Source organism: Pristiophorus japonicus, chromosome 12 (assembly GCF_044704955.1).
Source record: "Pristiophorus japonicus isolate sPriJap1 chromosome 12, sPriJap1.hap1, whole genome shotgun sequence".
Classification (NCBI taxonomy): Eukaryota; Metazoa; Chordata; class Chondrichthyes; family Pristiophoridae; genus Pristiophorus; species Pristiophorus japonicus.
Genome location: NC_091988.1, coordinates 69,377,237 through 69,400,184, shown reverse-complemented (window position 1 = coordinate 69,400,184; position 22,948 = coordinate 69,377,237). Strand labels below are relative to the sequence as shown.

General features: G+C 49.3%; 1 protein-coding gene across 1 annotated transcript in view; it reads left to right on the top strand.

Annotated features, from left to right (window-relative positions):
• The window catches only part of LOC139276778 (cytosolic 10-formyltetrahydrofolate dehydrogenase-like), a 340,061-nt gene that overhangs the window by 224,977 nt on the left and 92,136 nt on the right, over positions 1 to 22,948 (top strand). The window contains exons 12-16 of the mRNA XM_070894781.1: positions 1,063 to 1,190; positions 8,994 to 9,144; positions 9,630 to 9,700; positions 11,927 to 12,032; positions 13,982 to 14,072. Of these exons, the coding sequence (XP_070750882.1) occupies positions 1,063 to 1,190; positions 8,994 to 9,144; positions 9,630 to 9,700; positions 11,927 to 12,032; positions 13,982 to 14,072 (547 nt within the window). The remainder of the gene's footprint in view (positions 1 to 1,062; positions 1,191 to 8,993; positions 9,145 to 9,629; positions 9,701 to 11,926; positions 12,033 to 13,981; positions 14,073 to 22,948) is intronic.

Below are 22,948 nucleotides of genomic sequence, written 5' to 3'. Positions count from 1 at the left end.
CTCTCTTACACTCACACTCACTCTCTCTCTCACTCCCTGGTTCCCTCTCACTCGCTCTCTCTCGCTTGCTCACTCTCTCTCTCTCACTCTCTCATTCCCTGGACCTCTATCTTTCTATCTCCCTCTCTCTCACACTCTCTCTCTCATTCCCTGTTTCTCTCTCTCTCATTCCCCAGTTTCTCTCTCTCTCTCTCACTGCCTGGTTCTCTCTCTCTCTCTCTCTCTCACCCCCCACCCCCCCTCTCTCTCAGACCTGGATCTTTCTCTCTCTCTCCCCCCCTCTCTCTCTCTCACTCTCTCTCCACCCCCTCTCTCTCTTTCTCTCTCTCCACTCTCACACTCTCACTCTCTCTCTTTCCCCTCTCTCTCTCGATCTATGTCTCTCTCTCTCTATCCCCTCCTCTCTCCCCCTTTCTCTCTCCCCCCCTCTCTCTCTCTGCCCCCCTCTCTCCCTCTCCCTCTCTCTCTCTCTCTCTCTCTCTCTCTCTCCCCTCTCTCTCTCCCTGTCACTCTCTCTTCCCCTTTCTCCCTCTCTCTCCTCCTCCTCTCTCTCTCTCTCTCTCTCTCTCTCTCAGACTTGGGTCTTTCTCTCTCTCCCCCTCTCTCTCTCTCTCTCTTAGACCTGGATCTTTCTCTCTCTCTCTCTCTCCCTCTCTCTCCCCCCCATCGCTCTCTCCCCCCTCTCTATCTCACTCTCTCTCCCTCCCTCTCTCTCTCTCTCCCCCCTCTCTCTCACTCTCTCTCTCCCCTCTCTCTCTCTCTCTCTCTCTCCTCTCTCTGTCTGTATCTCTCTGTGTCCCCCCTCTCTCTCTCCCCCTCTCTCACTCTCTCTCTCTCCGCTCTCTCTCTCTGTCTCTGTCTCTCTATCTCTTCCCCCCTCTCTCCCCCTCTCTTTCACCCCCTCTCTCTCTCTCTCTCACTCTCTGTCTCTCCCCCCCTTCTCTCTCTCCCTCTCTCTCTCCCCCCCCCTCTCCCTCTCTCTCTCCCCGCCCCCCTTTCCCCCTCTCTCTCACTCCCTGGTTCCCTCTCTCCCCCTCACTCTCTCACTGTTTCCTCTCCCAGGTGATCTGCCGTGTGTCCTTGGCCCAGGTATCTGACGTGGACAGGGCTGTGGCGGCAGCGAAGGTGGCGTTTGAGACCGGGGAATGGGGGAGGATGAACCCCAGGGACCGAGGCCGACTGATCTACAGGTCAGTAATGAAGCAAGAATACATCGTCCGTTTAAAGAGACAGAATCAGCACCTCGCATCAATAATAAACACAGACAAAAACTAGAGACTGGCTTCAATCACAGCTCGAAGTACCAACAGACTGTTGCTTCCAATGGATACAGTGCGCAAGGTTCTGCAATACTATAGAAATAGGTTCAGGAATATCCCATATAGTCCCCCTGGGGAGGGATGGAAATACTGGAGAATCGAACATCAGTTAGGATCAGTCACTCCCAGAGTAAAGCTCCCTCTACACTGTCCCATCAAACACTCCCAGGGCAGGTACAGCACGGGTTAGATACAGAGTAAAGCTCCCTCTACACTGTCCCATCAAACACTCCCAGGGCAGGTGCAGCACGGGTTAGATACAGAGTAAAGCTCCCTCTACACTGTCCCATCAAACACTCCCAGGGCAGGTACAGCACGGGTTAGATACAGCGACAAAACAACAGCACCTTGCATTTATATAGCACCTTTAACATAATAAAATGGCCCAATGTGCTTCACAGGAGCGATTATCAATCAAAATTTGACACCGAGCCATTTAAGGAGATATTAAATCAGGTGACCAAAAGCTTGGTCAAAGGAGTTGGTTTTAAGAAGCGTCTTAAAGGAGGAGAGAGAGGTGGAGAGGCGGAGAAGTTTAGGGAGGGAATTCCAGAGCTTGGGACCCAGGGAACTGAAGGAACGGCCGCCAATGGAATAGTGATTAAAATCTGGGATGCTCAAGAGGGTTGTGGGGCTGGAGGAGGCTACAGAGATAGGGAGGGGCAGGTATGGTGTTGCTGGATTGAGAGCCACTGTAGGTACGCGAGCACAGGGAAGTGCAAAGACATTTATAGGGTCCAGACTCAGAATTGGAGAATGGTCCCTCGGGTCGGGCGTCCAAGAGCAGCTGTACTCCGCGGGAGAAGAGCGTGTTATGTATTTAATCCTTTGTAACCTGCATGACACCTGACCACCAGAGGGCCCACCTGTTGGAGTCCCAAGGGATCCCAGCATCTCTTGGGAGCACAGTGTATAAGAAGGCCACCCAGGAGGTACCTGAACTCTGGAATCTGATTAAAGGAGCTTAGGTCACATTTGCTCATTACACACCCTTTATTATGAGTGTAATAATTGGCGATGAGGTAACGAACAACCGCGCGAAAATGCAAAGAACAGTCGGCATGCTGGAGAAGTTCTCAGAAGGGGATGATTGGGAGGCCTTTGTGGAGAGACTTGACCAATACTTCGTGGCCAACGAGCTGGAAGGGGACGAGAACGCTACCAAATGAATGCCGATCCTCCAAACTGTCTGTGGGACAACAACCTATGGCCTCATGAAGAATCTCCTGGCCCCGGCAAAACCAACAGAGAAACCCTACGAAGAATTGTGTACGCTGGTCCGGGAGCACCTAAATCCTAAGGAAAGCGTTTTGATGGCGAGATATCAGTTCTACACGTCAACGATCGGAGGGCCAGGAAGTGGCGAGCTACATCGCTGAACTAAGACGCCTCACAGGACATTGTAAGTTTGAGGGATTCCTAAAACAAATGCTCAGAGACTCTTTTGTACTGGGCATCAGACACGAGACAATCCTTCGCAAACTGTTGACTGCAGAAACTCCGAATCTAAGTAAAGCCATAACGATAGCCCAGGCATTTATGTCCACCAGCGACAACACCAAGCAGATTTTGCAGAACAAAGAAGTTTCGGCCAGAACTGTTCATAAAGTAACGTCGGTTTTGAGCAGAAATGTACAGGGCAAAATGTACACGCAGGTTGCTGTGGCCCGACCTGAATTGACCCAGAGTCCGCCATCATCTGTTAATGCAAGGCAGTTAACACCCTGTTGGCGCTGTAGGGGTGATCATCGGCCCCATCAATGCCGCTTTAAGCACGATGCGTGCAATGGCTGCAGAACATTGGGACACCTCCAACGAATGTGCAGGCGAGCTGCAAACCCTGAAACCCTGCAAACCCCGCAAACCACCACGTTGCAGAGGAAGATTGATCTACAATGGATCAGGCTGAATTGGAGACTCGTACTGAGGAAGCAGAAGTGTACGGGGTACACACGTTCACTACGAAATGTCCACCAATAATGTTGAAAGTTGAACTGAACGGCATTCCAGTATCTATGGAGCTGGACACGGGGGCAAGTCAGTCCATAATGAGTAAAAAGGCCTTCGACAGGCTGTGGGGAAAGAAGGCACACAGGCCCATTCACACCAAACTAAGGACTTACACCAAGGAACTAATCCCTGTAATTGGCAGTGCTGAAGTCAAAGTCTCCTATGATGGAGCAGTACACGAACTCCTGCTGTGGATTGTGCCAGGGGATGGCCCAACGTTGTTTGGCAGAAGCTGGCTGGGAAAAATCCGCTGGAACTGGGACGACATCCGAGCGCTTTCGTCTGTCGACAACGCCTCATGTATCCAGGTTCTGAGCAAGTTCCCATCATTGTTCGAGCCAGGCATTGGAAGTTTCTCGGGGGTGAAAGTGCAGATCCATTTGGTTCCCGGTACGCGACCCATCCACCATAAGGCTCAGGCAGTACCGTACATGATGCGTGAAAAAGAGGAAATTGAGCTGTACAGCCTGCAACGTGAAGGCATCATCGTGCTGGTGGAATTCAACGACTGGGCCAATCCGATTGTCCCGGTACTCAAGGAGGATGCCACGGTCAGAGTTTGTGGCGACTATAAAATAATGATTAACCGTTTTTTGCTGCAGGAACAGTACCCGCTACCCAAGGCAGACGACCTATTTGCGACCCTGGATGGAGGGAAGACATTCACCAAGCTGGACCTGACTTCGGCCTACATGACGCAGGAGCTGGAGGAGTCTTCGAAAGGCCTCACCTGCATCAACACGCTCAAAGGTCTGTTTATCTACAACCGGTGCCTGTTTGGGATTCGGTCGGCCGCAGCAATCTTCCAGCGGAACACGGACAGCCTGCTAAAATCAGTTCCTTGCACAGTGATCTTCCCGGATGACTTATTGGTTACAGGTCGGGACACCATGGAGAATCTGGAGGAGGTTCTTAGTTGATTGGATCGCGTGGGGCTCAGGTTGAAACGCTCGAAGTGTGTTTTCCTGGCACAGGAGGTCGAATTCTCGGGAAGAAGAATCGCAGCAGACGGCATCAGACCCACCGACTCCAAGACATAGACCATCAAGAATACTCCGTGACCACAGTATGTGACGGAGCTGCAGTCTTTCCTGGGACTCCGTAACTATTTCGGTAATTTCCTACCTGGGTTATGCACCCTGCTAGAACTCCTACTTAAGGAAAGGTAACTTCGATGGTATGAGATGTGAATTGATTAGAATAGATTGGCAAATGATACTTAAAGGGTTGACGGTGGATAGGCAATGGCAAACATTTAAAGATCACATGGATGAACTTCAACAATTGTACATCCCTGTCTGGAGTAAAAATAAAATGGGAAAGGTGGCTCAACCGTGGCTAACAAGGGAAATTAAGGATAGTGTTAAATCCAAGGAAGAGGCATATAAATTCACCAAAAAAAGTAGCAAACCTGAGGACTGGGAGAAATTTAGAATTCAGCAGAGGAGGACAAAGGGTTTAATTAGGAGGGGGAAAATAGAGTATGAGAGGAAGCTTGCAGGGAACATAAAAACTGACTGCAAAAGCTTCTATAGATGTGTAAAGAGAAAAAGATTAGTAGTCAGATTCAGGTGTTTATAATGGGGAACAAAGAAATGGCAGACCAATTGAACAAGTACTTTAGTTCTGCCTTCACAAAGGAAGACACAAATAATCTTCCGGAAATACTAGGGGACCAAGGGTCTAGTGAGAAGGAGGAACTGAAGGAAATCCTTATTAGGCGGGAAATTGTGTTAGGGAAATTGATGGGATTGAAGGCCGATAAATCCCTGGGGCCCGATAGTCTGCATCCCAGAGTACTTAAGGAAGTGACCTGAGAAATAATGGATGCATTGGTGATCATTTTCCAACAGCCTATCGACTCTGGATCAGTTCCTATGGACTGGAGGATAGCTAATGTAACACCACATTTTAAAAAAGGAGGGAGAGAGAAAACTGGGAATTATAGACCGGTTAGCCTGACATCAGTAGTGCAGAAAATGTTGGAATCAATTATTAAAGATGAAATAGCAGCGCATTTGGAAAGCAGTGACAGGATCGGTCCAAGTCAGCATGGATTTATGAAAGGGAAATCATGCTTGACAAATCTTCTGGAATTTTTTGAGGATGTAACTAGTAGAGTGGACAAGGGAGAACCAGTGGATGTGGTGTATTTGGACTTTCAAAAGGCTTTTGACAAGGTCCCACACAAGAGATTGGCATGCAAAATTAAAGCACATGGTTTGGGGGTAATGTACTGATGTGGATAGAGAACTGGTTGGCAGACAGGAAGCAGAGAGTCGAGATAAACGGGTCCTTTTCAGAATGGCAGGCAGTGACTAGTGGGGTGCCGCAGGGCACAGTGCTGGGACCCCAGCTATTTACAATATACATCAATGATTTAGATGAAGGAATTGAGTGTAATATCTCCAAGTTTGCAGATGACACTAAGCTGGGTGGTGGTGTAAGCTGTGAGGAGGATGCAAGAGGCTGCAGGGTGACTTGGACAGGTTAGGTGAGTGGGCAAATACATGGCAGATGCAGTATAATGTAGATAAATGTGAGGTTATCCACTTTGGTGGCAAAAACAGGAAGGCGGAATATTATCTGAATGGCGGCAGATTAGGAAAAGGGGAGGTGCAACGAGACCTGGGTACATCGGTTATTGAAAGTTGGCATGCAGGTACAGCAGGCGGTGAAGAAGGCAAATGGTATGTTAGCCTTCATAGCTAGGGGATTTGAGTATAGGAGCAGGGAGGTCTTACTGCAGTTGTTCAGGGCCTTGGTGAGGCCTCACCTGGAATATTGTGTTCAGTTTTGGTCTCCTAATCTGAGGAAGCACATTCTTGCCATTGAGGGAGTGCAGCGAAGGTTCACCAGACTGATTCCCGGGATGGCAGGACTGACATATGAGGATAGACTGGATCGACTGGGCCTTTATTCTCTGGAGTTTAGAAGGATGAGAGGGGATCTCATAGAAACATATAAAATTCTGACGGGACTGGACGGGTTAGATGCAGGAAGAATGTTCCCGATGTTGAAGTAGTCCAGAACCAGGGGACACAGTCTAAGGGTAAGAGGTAAGCTATTTAGGACTGAGATGAGGAGAAACTTCTTCACTCAGAGAGTTGTTAACCTGTGGAATTCACTACCGCAGAGAGTTGTTGATGCCAGTTCGTTGGATATATTCAAAAGAGAGTTAGATATGGCCCTTACCGCTAAAGGGATCAAGGGGTATGGAGAGAAAGCAGGAAAGGGGTACTGAGGGAATGTTCAGCCATGATCTTATTGAATGGTGGTGCAGACTTGAAGGGCCAAATGGCCTACTCCTGCACCTATTTTCTATGTTTCTATGCGCTATTGCACAAAGGAGACGACTGGGTATGTGGGAATTCACAAGAGGCTGCCTTTAATTAAGCCAGAAATCAGTTGTGTTCTATCAAACTGCTTGTCCTGTATAACTCTTGTAAATGATTAGTGCTAGCTTGTGATGCATCGTCATACAGGGTTGGGTGTGTGTTACAACAGGCTAATGAATTGGGAATTTTGCAACCGGTCGCCTATGCATCCAGGAATTTTTCCAAGGCCGAAAGAGCCTACAGCATGGTTGAAAAAGAGGTTCTGGCGTGCATTTATGGGGTAAAAAAAATGCACCAGTACTTATTTGACCTCAAGTTTGAGCTTGAAACTGACCACAAGCTGATCATATCGCTATTCTCTGAGACCAAAGGGATTAATACCAATGCCTCTGCCTGCATCCAAAAATGGGCGCTCACGCTGTCGGCATCCAACTATGTAATCCGCCACAGATCAGGCACAGAGAACTGCGCAGATGCTCTCAGTCGGCTGCCATTGCAGTGGAAATGGCACAGCCAGCGGACTTGCTCATGGTCATGGAGGCATTCGAGAACGAGAAGTCTCCCGTTACGGCCCGCCAGATCAGGACCTAGACCAGCCAGGATCTTTTACTGTCCTTGGTAAAAAAAACTGTGTCCTCCATGGGAGCTGGTCCGGTGTCCCAGCGGAGATGCAGGAGGCGGTTAAGCCATTCCACAGACGCAAAAACGAGTTGTCCCTGCAGGTGGACTGTTTATTGTGGGGCAATCGCGTGGTCTTGCTCAAGAAAGGCAGAGACACGTTCATATATGAACTACATAGCACCCACCCAGGCATCATATTGATGAAAGCCATAGCCAGATCCCATGTGTGGTGGCCCGGCATCGACTCAGATTTAGAGTCATGTGTGCACCAATGCAACACTTGCTCTCAGCTGAGCAATGCACCCAGAGAGGCACCGCTAAGTTTGTGGTCATGGCCCTCCAAACCGTGGTCGAGTATCCATACGGGCCCATTTCTAGGCAAAATGTTTTGGGTTGCCGTGGACGCTTACTCAAAATGGATTGAATGTGCAATAATGTCTGTAAGCAGGTCCACGTCCACCATTGAAAGCCTACGAGCCATGTTTGTCACGCACAGCTTGCCTCATGTCCTAGTCAGCGACAATGGGCCGTGCTTGACCAGTGCTGAATTCAAGGAATTCATGACCCGCAACGGGATCAAACACGTCTCATCTGCCCCGTTCAAGTCCGCATCCCGTTCAGGTTGAACGGGCAGTTCAGACCATCAAGCAAAGCTTGAAACATGTGTCGGAGAGGCTCCCTGCAGGCCCGACTGTCCCGAGTGCTGCTCAGCTACCGCACCAGACCCCACTCACTCACCGGGGTTCCCCCAGCCGAGCTGCTCATGAAAAGGCAGCTGAAAACAAGGCTCGCTCTTGTCCACCCTGATCTCCATGATCACGTGATGGGCAAACGGCATCAACAAAGTGTGTACCGTGACCGCGCAAATTTGTCACGTGATATTGAGATCAATGATCCTGTGTTGGTGCTCAGTTATGGAAATGTTCCCAAATGGCTTGCTGGCACGGTCACAGCTGAAAAGGGAAGTAGGGTGTTTCAGGTCAAATTGGCCAATGGACAAACGCACAGAAAACATTTGGACCAAATCAAATTGCGGTTCACCAGCAGCTACGAACAACCTGAAGAGGACACCACCAACTTTGACCCTCCAATACACACACACAAGTGGCAACTGACATCATAGTTGACCACGAAACAGAACTCATCATCCCCAGCAGCCCGGCAAGGCCAGCTGCCCAGCAGCCCAGCGAAGAGCTGACCAACTCACCCACACCCTCATTTGTACTGAGACGATCGACAAGGGAGCGTAAAGCCCCAGATCGTCCCACCTTGTAAATAAGTGTACTGTTGACTTCACAGGGGAGTGTTGTTATGTATTTAACCCTTTGCTGACACCTGACCACCAGAGGGCCCACCAGTTGGAGTCCCAAGAGATCCCAGCATCCCTTGGGAGCACGGTATATAAGTAGGCCACCCACAAGGTACCTGTACTCTGGAGTCTGATTAAAGGAGCTAAGGTCACACTTACTTACTACACAAGGTACTCAGTCTCACCCTTTATTATGAGTGTAATAGAGGGAACGGGAGGAAGCTGGCGAGTGGGAAAACCCGCGTCAAGGCGGCATCGATTAGCTCGGCCCAGGTGTTTTGAGATGTAGACGCATGTTATTTCAAGCAGTGTGTTAAATCCTGCACTCTCGGATGGAGCTCGCTGCCTGAATTGAATTTAGATTGATTGTGGGATCTGAATTCTTGGGGCCTGTAGGCTGACGGACCTGATGGAGCAGCACCAGGAGGAACTGGCGACAATTGAAGCCATCGACTCGGGAGCCGTTTACACACTGGCGCTGAAAACCCACGTGGGCATGTCCATCCAGACATTCCGCTACTTCGCCGGATGGTGCGACAAGATTCAGGTTTGTGGCAGTCTTCACCGGCAGCTCCTCAACCACCTTCTGCAGACCCACGCATGGTTCACAAAACACCTGCATACACCTGTACACCTCTGTACAACCCTGTACACCTGTACACATGGACATACCTGTACACCTGCACACACCTGTACACCCCTGTACAACCCTGTACACCTGTACACATGGACATACCTGTACACCTGCACACACCTGTACACCCCTGTACAACCCTGTACACCTGTGCACATGCACACACCTGTACACATGCACACCCCTGTACACCTGCACACACCTGTACACCTCCACACACTTGTACACCTGCATACACCTGTACACTTGCGCACCTATATACCTGCACACCTGTGTACCTGCACATACCTGTACACCTCCGCAAATCTGTATACTTGTGCACATCTGTACACTTGCCCCACTATGTGAAGGGAAAGGGTTTGTTGACTCACTAATGCTGCCTATCCCTCTCTCTGTAGGGCTGCACCATCCCCATTAACCAAGCTCGGCCTAATTTCAACTTAACCTTCACTAAGAGGGAGCCGATTGGGTAAGAGTTTGACCTACACTTGAACATTGATTTTTTATTTTCATGGGGAGGAGAAATGTGCGGCCTAGTGTGTAACTTCAGCCCAGTGCCGCTGTAGCAATGGGCAGTGAAGGGGCCCAGAACACAATGCACAGTGAACAGGGGTTCACAAAAACCCGCAAACTATGCCAAACTGATTAATGCTGGCTGATCATGAAGGCAGCAAGCCCTCCCCCTTGAACTCTCCCCTCTATCAACTCTCTACCTCATTGCTACTGGTATAGTACATAAGAACATAAGTACTGGGAGCAGGGGTCGGCCATTCGGCTCTTCGAGCCTACTCCGTTCGATCCCCAGTAGCTTAGAGGTCGTGAGTTCAAATCCCACTGTAGTAAATTGTTAAAGTGAATTCAATAAATTCCTGGCCCCAGGTAAATAGCCATGAAACTGAGGCAAAACCCAACTGGTTCACTGATGTCCTTCAGGGAAGGGAACCAGCTGGCCTTACCTGGTTTGGACCTACACATAACTCCAATATAAACCCCTTGGGTTTCTAACGACAATCTGTTAATCTCACTTTTACTGATACCAGATTTTTATTGAAAGGATTCAAATTTTCAAACTGTACTTGGGATTTAAGAATTCGGAGCAGGAGTCGGCCATTCGGCCCCTCGAGCCTGCTCCGCCATTCAGTGAGATCATGGCTGATTTATGGCCTCAACTCCACTTTCCTGCACTATCCCCATATCTCTTGATTCCCTTAATATGCAAAAATCTATCGATCTCTGTCTTGAATATATTCAACGACTGAACCTCCACAGCCCTCTGGGACAGAGAATTCCAAAGATTCACCACCCTCTGAGTGAAGAAGTTTCTCCTCATCCCAGACCTAAATGGCCGACCCCTTATCCTGGGACTGTGACCCCTGGTTCTCGACTCCCCAGCCAGGGGGAAACATCCGCCCTGCATCTACCCTGTCAAGCCCTGTAAGAATTGTGTATGTTTCAATGTACGTTCTCTGAATTATAATTCTGAGCCTCTGGATCACTCACCCAGTGACAGAACCACTACACGAACATATCCCACTATATATACTGAAAGAAAGAAGAAAGTTTTGTTTTGTATCTAGCGACCTCTGGACATCCAAAAGCACTTCACAGCCAATTAAGTATTTTAGAACTTTAGTTACAGTTGTAAAGTAGGAAACGCGGCCGCAAGCTCCCACACACAGCAATGTGATAATGACCAGAGAATCTGTTTTAGTGATGTTGATTGAGCGATCAATATTGACCAGGACACCGGGGAGAACTCCCCTGCTCTTCTTCGAAATGTTGCCATGGGATCTTTTATGTCCACCTGAGAGAGCAGATGTTTAACGTCTCATCCGAAGGAAAGCCCCCCTCAAAAGAACAAGCGCTCCCTCAGTACTGCCCCTTTGACAGTGCAGCACTCCCTCAGTACTGTCCCTCTGACAGTGCGATGCTCCCTCAGTACTGCCCCTCCGACAGTGCAGCGTTCCCTCAGCACTGCTCCTCCGACAGTGCAGCGTTCCCTCAGTACTGCCCCTCCGACAGTGCAGCGTTCCCTCAGTACTGCCCCTCCGACAGTGCAGCGTTCCCTCAGTACTGCCTCTCCGACAGTGCAGCGCTCCCTCAGTACTGCTCCTCCGACAGTGCAGCGTTCCCTCAGTACTGCCTCTCCGACAGTGCAGCGTTCCCTCAGTACTGCTCCTCCGACAATGCGGCGCTCCCTCAGTACTGTCCCTCCGACAATGCGCCGCTCCCTCAGTACTGTCCCTCCGACAATGCGCCGCTCCCTCAGTACTGCTCCTCCGACAATGCGCCGCTCCCTCAGTACTGTCCCTCCGACAGTGCGGCGCTCACTCAGTACTGTCCCTCCGACAGTGCAGTGCTCCCTCAGTACTGTCCCTCCGACAGTGCAGCGCTCCCTCAGTACTGCCCCTCTGACAGTGCAGCGCTCCCTCAGTACTGCCCCTCTGACAATGCAGCACTCCCTCAGTACTGCCCCTCCGACAGTGCAGCGCTCCCTCAGCACTGTACTGGGAGTGTTGGTCTGGATTATGGGGCTCAAGTCTCTGGGGTGGGGCTTGAGCCCACGGCCTTCTGACTCCAAGGTGAGTGTGCTACCCTCTGAGGCACGGCTGACACTGCAGTTTATATTGGTTAATTGTGAGATTTGTACAATGATACAGAGCTGTGATACACTCTTGGCTTTCTATTGAAACAGGGTGTGCGGCATTGTGATCCCGTGGAACTACCCGCTGATGATGTTGGCGTGGAAGACCGCAGCCTGTCTCGCTGCTGGTAACACCGTGGTTCTGAAACCGGCACAGGCAAGTTGGCCACCTCTGTAGGGTGTTCGTTTTCAACTCTACTTTGAGTCATAGACCTCGGGAATTACAGGAAAGGACTCCACATATCGCAAAGTTTAGGTATAACCCAACTGTTAGTTTTATTGCACAAAAGCCAACTAAAAATTACAGGACATGACTTCTGAGAGAACTGACTGAAGACATACAATCACCCGTCCAGTTAGTTGCTGTTGTTGTCGATTGTAGGCTCGTGGTCGATGGTTCCTTGACCGGTTGTTCCTCTCCGATGTTTCCTCCTTCTCATCCTGATGGTCTGCTCTGTTCTTCTCGTTCCGTTGTTTTCTTCCTTCTGTCCCGTTGAGCTGCTGTTCTCAGCTCGTACATATATATCCGTTTCATGAGCTGGGTTTTCCGTTAACGCGTCTGGATCGGTCTCGATGTTTTGTGGTGATCTGTTTGGATAATCACAATTTGCACTCGGAGTCGACAGGGCAAAAGATAACTTCTTATCTTTATTGCCCCGTTATCCAAAAATGCACGCTTTGTGGGATCCTTTGTTGTCCTGGTTTCTCGTAGACTTGTAATCTCCATAGGGAACTTGTTTCCCCCTCCGGCCAATCAATCCAGGGGCTCTTCTGCTAGATTGTATCAATCCCTTTGTCTCGATATATAACCATGTCTAGCTCCTGACCGCAGAGATTGTTTTTAATCGGTGATGAGTCACCACCTGCCCCAGGCTGGCGCCCATTTTCCCACTCAGGCAGTCCCAAAAGTTTGTTTTAAACCATTTTTAGTTCATGGCCTCTTCCTGTGCCTTTTGTGAAAGTGTGTAAACCTTCCACCAGACAACTTTACAAACACACAGCAGACTTGCTGTTACTGCCCTGTAAGAACAGACAGCCAATGACCAACATGGGATATGGAATAACTGGCTTGGAAATGCCCCCAAAGGCCACAGGGTTGAATCTCTGGCACTGTGGAGACAATTGACTTCAGAACCTCCAATATATGAGTGAAAGGGTGTTGGTCCTGAGCCCAGCTCTCAGTCGCTGTGAGGTAACGGGGCCCAGTAGTTTTTTATTTAATTTATTCATGCATGGGATGTGGGCGTCACTGGCAAGGCCGGCATTTATTGCCCATCCCCTAATCCCCCTTGAGAAGATGGTGGTGAGCTGCCCTCTTGAACCGTTGCAGTCCGTGTGGTGAAGGTGCTCCCACAGTGCTGACTCTGCCATAGGTTTGCTGGGCCATTTCAGAGGGCAGTTAAGGGTCAACCACATTGCTGTGGGTCTGGAGGCACATATAGGCCCGGACCGGGTAAGGACGGCAGATTTCCTTCCCTAAAGGACACCAGTGAACCAGTTGGGTTTTTCCGACAATCCAGTTTCACCGTCACCGTTACTGACACGAGCTTTTTATTCCAGAGTAATTTAATTATTGCCCAGTTGCTGTGGTGGGATTTGAACTTGTGTCTCTGGATCATTAGTCTAGGCCTCTGGATTACTGGTCTCGTAACATAAGCTGTGCTACCGTTCCCCATAAGGATCACTGAAGTGTTCCAATTGGCCACATAGAGGCTGAAAAGTGGACACAGATTTATGACAGATTGTCCCCAAAATTCCTTCGAAGTGAGCGGGCTTAATCACAGGCGGCTTTCCTTGCTGGGGGGTCACGGTGTGCCACAGCTGGGTACACAGCTTGTCAGGGCATCTGGGTGATGTTCGCTGGCAACGTGGCTGACTGAGGATTTGGGGTGAGGGGCCCAGATTACCAGACTGGATGAGGCCCGAGGGTGAGGCCTCTGGGCAAGGTCTGGGGATAAGGTGCGGCTTTTGTCTGAAGCCAGTGGGCAGGCTGGGTGTGTAGGTGATTTGGCCCTTGGGTTGTGGCCGGTGGGTGGGGTGTGCAGGGTGTGTGAGGCACCTCAGGGATGTTTAATGACGCAGGGCTCGTCTGATTTATTCCCAAAGGTTACTCCCCTGACGGTGCTGAAAATCGCGGAGCTGACAGCCATGGCGGGATTTCCGAAGGGCGTCATGAACATCCTCCCGGGGAAAGTAGGCTGGCAGTATGGCACACAGCGTACACTCACACACTCACACACACTCTCATACACTCTCACATAGTCACACACACACTCACACACACACACTCACACACACACTCACACACTCTCACATACTCACACACACACTCACATACACACACACACACACACTCTCACATACTCACACACACTCACATACACACACACTCACACACACACACACTCTCTCATACACTCACACACATTCACACACACACACTCTCTCATATACTCACACACACACACAGACTCATACTCTCATACACTCTCACATACTCACACACACACTCTCACACACACTCACACACACACACTCTCTCATACACTCACACACACACACTCTCACACACTCTCACACACTCTCACACCCACACTCTTACACACTCTCACACATGCTCACACACACTCACACTCTAACACACTCTCTCACACACCCGCTGCCTACCCAGCACACATCCTCCCGCACACTCTCACACAGCCTCGCACAGCCTCACACTCTCTCACACTCTCTCACACACACTCGCACACACTCTCTCACACACACTCGCACACACTCTCACACAGCCTCGCACAGCCTCACACTCTCTCACACTCTCTCCCACACTCTCACACTCTCTCCCACACACTCACACCATCTCACACTTTCACACACACTCACACACTTTGACACTCTCTCACACTCTCTCACACACACAGCACACTCTCACACTCTCTCACACACTCTCACACACTCTCACACACTTTCACACACTCTCGCACACACTCACACTCTCTCACGCTCTCTCATACACTCTCAAACTCTCTCACACACTCTCACACACTCTCATACACACTCTCACACACTATCTCACACACTTTCACACACTATCTCACACACTTTCACACACTCTCACACACTCTCACACTCTCATACACACTCTCACACACTATCTCACACACTCTCACACACTCTCACACACTCTCTCACACACTCTCACACTTCCTCACACTCTCACACACTCACACACTTTCACACACTCTCACATACTCTCGCACACACTCACACTCTCTCACGCTCTCTCATACACTCTCAAACTCTCTCACACACACTCTCACACTCTCACACACACTCTCATACACACTCTCACACACTCTCATACACACTCTCACACACTATCTCACACACTTTCACACACTCTCACATACTCTCACACACCCTCTCACACTCTCACACACACTCTCATACACACTCTCACACTCTCACACACACTCTCATACACACTCTCACACACTCTCTCACACACTCTCACACTTCCTCACACTCTCACAGATTCTCACACATTATCACACACTCTCGCACGCCCTCACACACACTTACCCACTCACACAAACTCTCACACACTCTCAGACACATTCTCACATGCTTTCACACACACTCACACACTTTCACACTCTATCACACTCTCTCACACTCTCTCACACACAGCACACTCTCACACAAGCCCTCACAATCTCACACACTCTCACACAATCTCTCACACTCACGCACTCTCATGCACTCTCACACTCTCTCATACACTCTCAAACTCTCTCACACACTCTCACACACTCTCACACACACTCTCGCACGCTCTCACTCTCTCTCACACTCTCTCACGTACTCTCACACTCTCACACTTTCTCACACTTACACAAACTCTCACACAAACACTCTCACACACTGTTACACACACTTTCTTACACACACTCTCACACACTCTCACATGCTCTCACACACTCTGACACACTCACACACTAAAACAAACTCTCTCATACACACTCTCACATGCCGTTACACACACTCTCTTACACACACTTTCACACACTCTCTCACAAACTCTCTCACACACTCTCTCATACTCTCACACACTGACACACACTCTCACACATAATCTCACACCCTAACACATTCTCTTTACACACACTCTCACACACTTTCACACACTCTCACACATCCAGGACACTCTCTCACACTCGCACAGAATCTCACATACTCTCACTCACTCTCACACTCTCTCACACTCTCACAGACCCAGCATACACTCTCACACACTCTCTCACAATCTCTCACACACACTCTCACAACCACTCTCACACACTCTCACAATTCTCTCACATACTCTCTCACACGCTCACACACATTTTAACACAATCTCACACACTCTCACACAAGCCCTCACAATCTCACACACTCTCACATAATCTCTCTCACTCACACACTAACACAAACTCTCACACACACACTCTCACACTGTTACACACACTCTCTTACACACACTCTCACACACTCCCTCACACACTCTCTCACACACATTCACACACTCTCTCACACTCTCTCACACACACTGTCACGCACTTTCACACACTCTCACAACCACTCTCACACACTCTCACACACTCTCACAATTCTCTCACATACTCTCTCACACAGTCTCACACATTTTGACACACTCTGACACACTCTCTCACACTCTCTCACACATACTCACAACATCTCACACTCTCTCCCACACTCTCACACTCGCTCACACACTGACACACATTCTCACACACCCTCACACATTCTCACACACTCTCACACACTCACACACTCTCTCACACACTCACACTCGGCCTCACACACTCTCACACTCTCTCACAAACCCAGCACACACATTCTCACACACTCTCACACACACTTACACACACCCTCACACACTCTCCCACACTCTCACACACACACTCTCACAAACTCTCACACACTCTCACACACACTTACACACCCCCTCACACACTCTCATACACTCTCACACACACAGGACACACTCTCACACACTCGCACACACTTGCACACACCCAGGACACTCTCACACAATCTCACACACTCTCACACAATCTCACACATTCTCATTCACTCTCACACACCCTCACACACCCAGCACACACTCTAAAACACTCTCAGACACTCGCTTACACTCTCATAAACTCTCACGCTCTCACACACTCTCACACAACCAGCACAATCTCACACACCCTCACACACTCTCACAAACTCTCACACACTCTCACACTCTCACAAACTCTCACACGCTCTCACAAACTCTCATACACCCTCACACACACACACTCTCACACGCTATCTCACACACTCTCACATACTCTCACACGCAATCTCACACACTCTCACACACGCTCACACACTCACTTTCTCTCACATACTCTCACACACTCTCTCACACTCTCTCACACACTCTCTCACACTCTCTCACACTCACACACACTCATACATTCTCTCACACACACTCACACACACTCTCATACACTCTCACACCCATTCACACTCTCACACACCCTCTCACACACTCACACAATCTCATATACACTCACACACTCTCTCACACACTCTCACACACACACACTCTCACATACTCTCTCATGCTTCCTCACACTCTCACACATTCTCACACATTATCACACAATCTCGCACACCCTCACACACACTCACGCACTCACACATACTCTCACACACTCTCACACACATTCTCACACACTTTCACACACATTCACACACTTTGACACTCTCTCACACACTCTCACACACTCTCACACTCTCTCACACTCTCTCACACTTGCACACAATCTCACGCACTCTTGCACTCTCACACACTCTCACGCACTTTCACACACTCTCACAACCACTCTCACACACTCTCACAATTCTCTCACATACTCTCTCACACGCTATCACACACTTTGACACACTTTGTCACACTCTCTCACACACTCACACTCAAACTCACACTCACACACACTCACACACTCACACACACACTCATACATTCTCACACACTCTCACATGCTCTCACACAAGCCCTCACAATCTCACACACTCACACACTCACACACTCTCACACATTTTAACACACTCTCACACACTCTCACACACTCTCACACTCTGTCAGACACTCTCACACACTCTCATATACACAGCACACTCTCACACACTCTTGCACAAGCCCTCACAATCTCACACTCTCACACAATCACTCACACTCACACACACTCACATACTCTCAGACACTCTCACACACTCTCACTCTCTCACACTCTCACACACTCTCACGCACTCTCATGCACTCTCACACACTCTCTCACACACTCTCTCACACACTCTCTTACACACACTCTCTCACACAGTCTCTTATACACTCTCTCACACACTCTCTCACACACTCCCTCACACACTCTCACACACTTGACACACACTCTCACACATAATCTCACACACTAACATATTCTCTTACACACACTCTCACACACTTTCACACACTCTCACACACACTCATACACTCTCTCACACTCTTTTACACTCTCTCACATACACTCTCACGCACTTTCACACACTCGCACAACCACTCTCACACACACTCACACTCACACACACTCTCACACATTCTCAAACATTTTAACACACTCTCACACACTCTCACACACACAGCACACTCTCACACACTCTCACACAAGCCCTCACAAAATCTCTCTCACTCACACACTCTCAAACACTCTCACACACACATACACTCACACACACTCTCACACATTCTCACACATTTTAACACACTCTCACACTCTCTCACACTCTCTCACACACATCCATACACTCTCATACACACAGCACACTCTCACACAAACTCACACACTCTCTCACTTTCTCACGCACTATCACACACTCTCTCACACACTCTCTCACACACTCTGACACACTCACTCACACACTCACACAAACACTCACACACACACACACTCTCTGCACACACTCTCTCACACACTCTCATTCACTCTCATACACTCTCTCACACTCGCACGGAATCTCACATATTCTCACTCACTCTCACACTCTATCATGCACTCTCACATACCCGCTCACTCTCTCGCACTCTCTCACACTGTCGCACACTCTCACACACACTCACCCACTCTCACGTACTCTCACACACTCTCACACACTCTCTCAAACTCTCTCACACACTCTCACATACTCTGACACTCTCTCACACCCTCACACACTCTCACACACTCTCTCAAACTGTCACACACACTCTCACACACGTTCACACACTCTCTCACACTCTCTCACACACTCTCACATTTACTTTCACACACTAACACACTCTCACACACTCTCTCACACACTCTCTCACACACTCTCACATGCTCTCTCACACTCTCACTCACTCTCACACACTCTCTCACACACTCTCTCACACACTCTGACACACTCACTCACACATTCACACAAACTCTCACACACAAACTCTCACACACTGTTACACACACTCTCTTACACACATACTCTCACACACTCTCATATGCTCTTACACACTCTCGTACACTCACATGCTCTCCCACACTCTTACACATAATCTCACACCCTAACACACTCTCTTACACACATTCTCACGTACTTTCACACACTCCCACACACCCAGGACACTCTGTCAAACTCGCACAGAATCTCACATATTCTCACTCACTCTCACACTCTCTCACACTCTCTGACACGCTCTCACATACTCGCTCACTTTCGCACTCACTCACACTGTCGCACACCCTCACACACCATCACACACTCTCACATACTCTCACACACTCTCTCAAACTCTCTCACACACTCTCACACTCTCTCACACTCTCGCGCACCCTCACACATACTCACACACTCTCACACACTCTCGCACACTCTCACATGCTCGCACACACTCTCGTACACTCACACGCTCTCCCACACTCTCACACATAATCTCACACCCTAACACACTCTCTTACACGCACTCTCACACACTTTCACACACTCCCACACACCCAGGACACTCTGTCAAACTCGCACAGAATCTCACATATTCTCACTCACTCTCACACTCTCTCACACTCTCTCACACGCTCTCACATACTCGCTCACTTTCGCACTCACTCACACTGTCGCACACCCTCACACACAATCACACACTCTCACGTACTCTCACACACTCTCTCAAACTGTCTCACGTACTCTCACACACTCTCACGTACTCTCACATACTCTCTCAAACTGTCTCACACACTCTCACGTACTCTCACACACTCTCTCAAACTGTCTCACACACTCTCACATACTCTCACATACTCTCACACACTGTCACACACTCTCACACATCCAGCGCACCCTCACATTTTCTCACACTCACACACAACCAGCACACACTCTCTCTCACTCTCTGACACTCACACACACTGTTACACACTCTCACAAACTGTCACACACACTCTCACACACTCTCACACACTCCCTCACTCTCACACACTCTCACACACTCTCACACATACTCTCACACACTAACACACTCTCACATACTCTCTCACACACTCTCTCACACACACTCTCATACATTCTCACACACTCTCACACATACTCTCACACACTAACACACTCTCACACACTCTCACTCTCACACACTCTCGCGCACTCTCACACACTTTCACACACTCACCCACGCAGCACACTCTCCCACTAGCTCACACACTCTCACACACTCTCATACACACTGCACAGTCTCACACACTCTCGCACACGCACTCACAAATACACGCACTCTCACACAATCTCTCATACTCACACACTCTCACACACTCTCACTCTCTCACACTCTCTCACACTCTATCACACTCTCACGCACTCTCACGCACTCTCATGCACTCTCATGCACTCTCACATACTCTCACGCTCTCGCAGTCTCACACACTCTCTCAGACACTCTCACAAACTCTCTCACACACTCTCTCACACACTCTGACACACTCACTCACACACTCACACAAACACTCACACACACACACTCTCTTGCACACACTCTCTCACACACTCCCACACGCTCTCACACACTCTCATTCACTCTCACATTTACTCTCACACACTAACACACTCTCACATAATCTCTCTCACATACTCTCTCACACACTCTCACAAGCTCTCACACACTCTGACACACTCTCTCGCACATTCTCTCACGCACTCTCACATGCTCTCACACACTCTGACACACTCTCTCACACACTAACACAAACTCTCACACATACACTCTCGCACACTGTTACACACACTCTCTTACACACACTCTCACACTCTCACACACACTCACACACTCACACACACTCTCACACTCACACACACTCTCACACTCTCTCACACAATCACAACCACTCTCACACATTCTCTCACATAGTCTCTGACACACTCGGACACACACTCGGACACACACTCGGACACACACACGGACACACACTCACACACACTCTCTCACACACTCTCACACACACACACACACACTCTCACACACACACACTCTCTCACACACTCTCACACACACACACACACACTCTCACACACACTCTCACACACACTCTCTCACATACTCTCTCACATTTTAACACTCTCTCACACACTCTCACACACTCTCACACACACTATCTCACACACTCTCTCACACACTCTCTCACATTTTAACACTCTCTCACACACTCTCACACACTCTCTCACACACTCTCTCACACACTCAGACACACTCACTCACACATTCACACAAACTCTCACACACAAACTCTCACACACTGTTACGCACACTCTCTTACACACACACTCTCACACACTCTCACATGCTCTCACACACTCTCATACACTCACACGCTCTCCCACACTCTCACACATAATCTCACACCCTAACACACTCTCTTACACACACTCTCACACACGTTCACACACTCCCACACACCCAGGACACGCTGTCACACTCGCACAGAATCTCACATATTCTCACTCACTCTCACACTCTCTCACACTCTCACATACTCGCTCACCTTCGCACTCACTCACACTGTCGCACACCCTCACACACAATCACACACTCTCATGTACTCTCACACACTCTCTCAAACTCTCACTCACTCTCTCAAACTCTCTCGCACACTCGCGCACCCTCACACACACTCACACACACTCACACACTCTCACATACTCTCGCACACTCTCACATGCTCTCACACTTTTTCACACTCTCACACACTTTCACACACACTCACACACTCTCTCATACTCTCGCACTCTCTCACACTCTCGCACTCTCTCACTCTCACTCACTCTCACACACTCTCTCGCACACTCTCACACTCTCTCACACTCTCTCACACTCTCACGCACCCTCACACACACTCACACACACTCATACACTCTCACACACTTTCACACTCTCACATTCTCTCACATTCTCTCACACATCCTCGCGCACTCTCACACACTCTCAAACACTCTCACACACTAACACACTCTCACACACTCTCACTCTCACACACTCTCGCGCACTCTCACACACTTTCACACACTCACCCACGCAGCACACTCTCCCACTAGCTCACACACTCTCACACACTCTCATACACACTGCACAGTCTCACACACTCTCGCACACGCACTCACAAATACACGCACTCTCACACAATCTCTCATACTCACACACTCTCACACACTCTCACTCTCTCACACTCTCTCACACTCTATCACACTCTCACGCACTCTCACGCACTCTCATGCACTCTCATGCACTCTCACATACTCTCACGCTCTCGCAGTCTCACACACTCTCTCAGACACTCTCACAAACTCTCTCACACACTCTCTCACACACTCTGACACACTCACTCACACACTCACACAAACACTCACACACACACACTCTCTTGCACACACTCTCTCACACACTCCCACACGCTCTCACACACTCTCATTCACTCTCACATTTACTCTCACACACTAACACACTCTCAC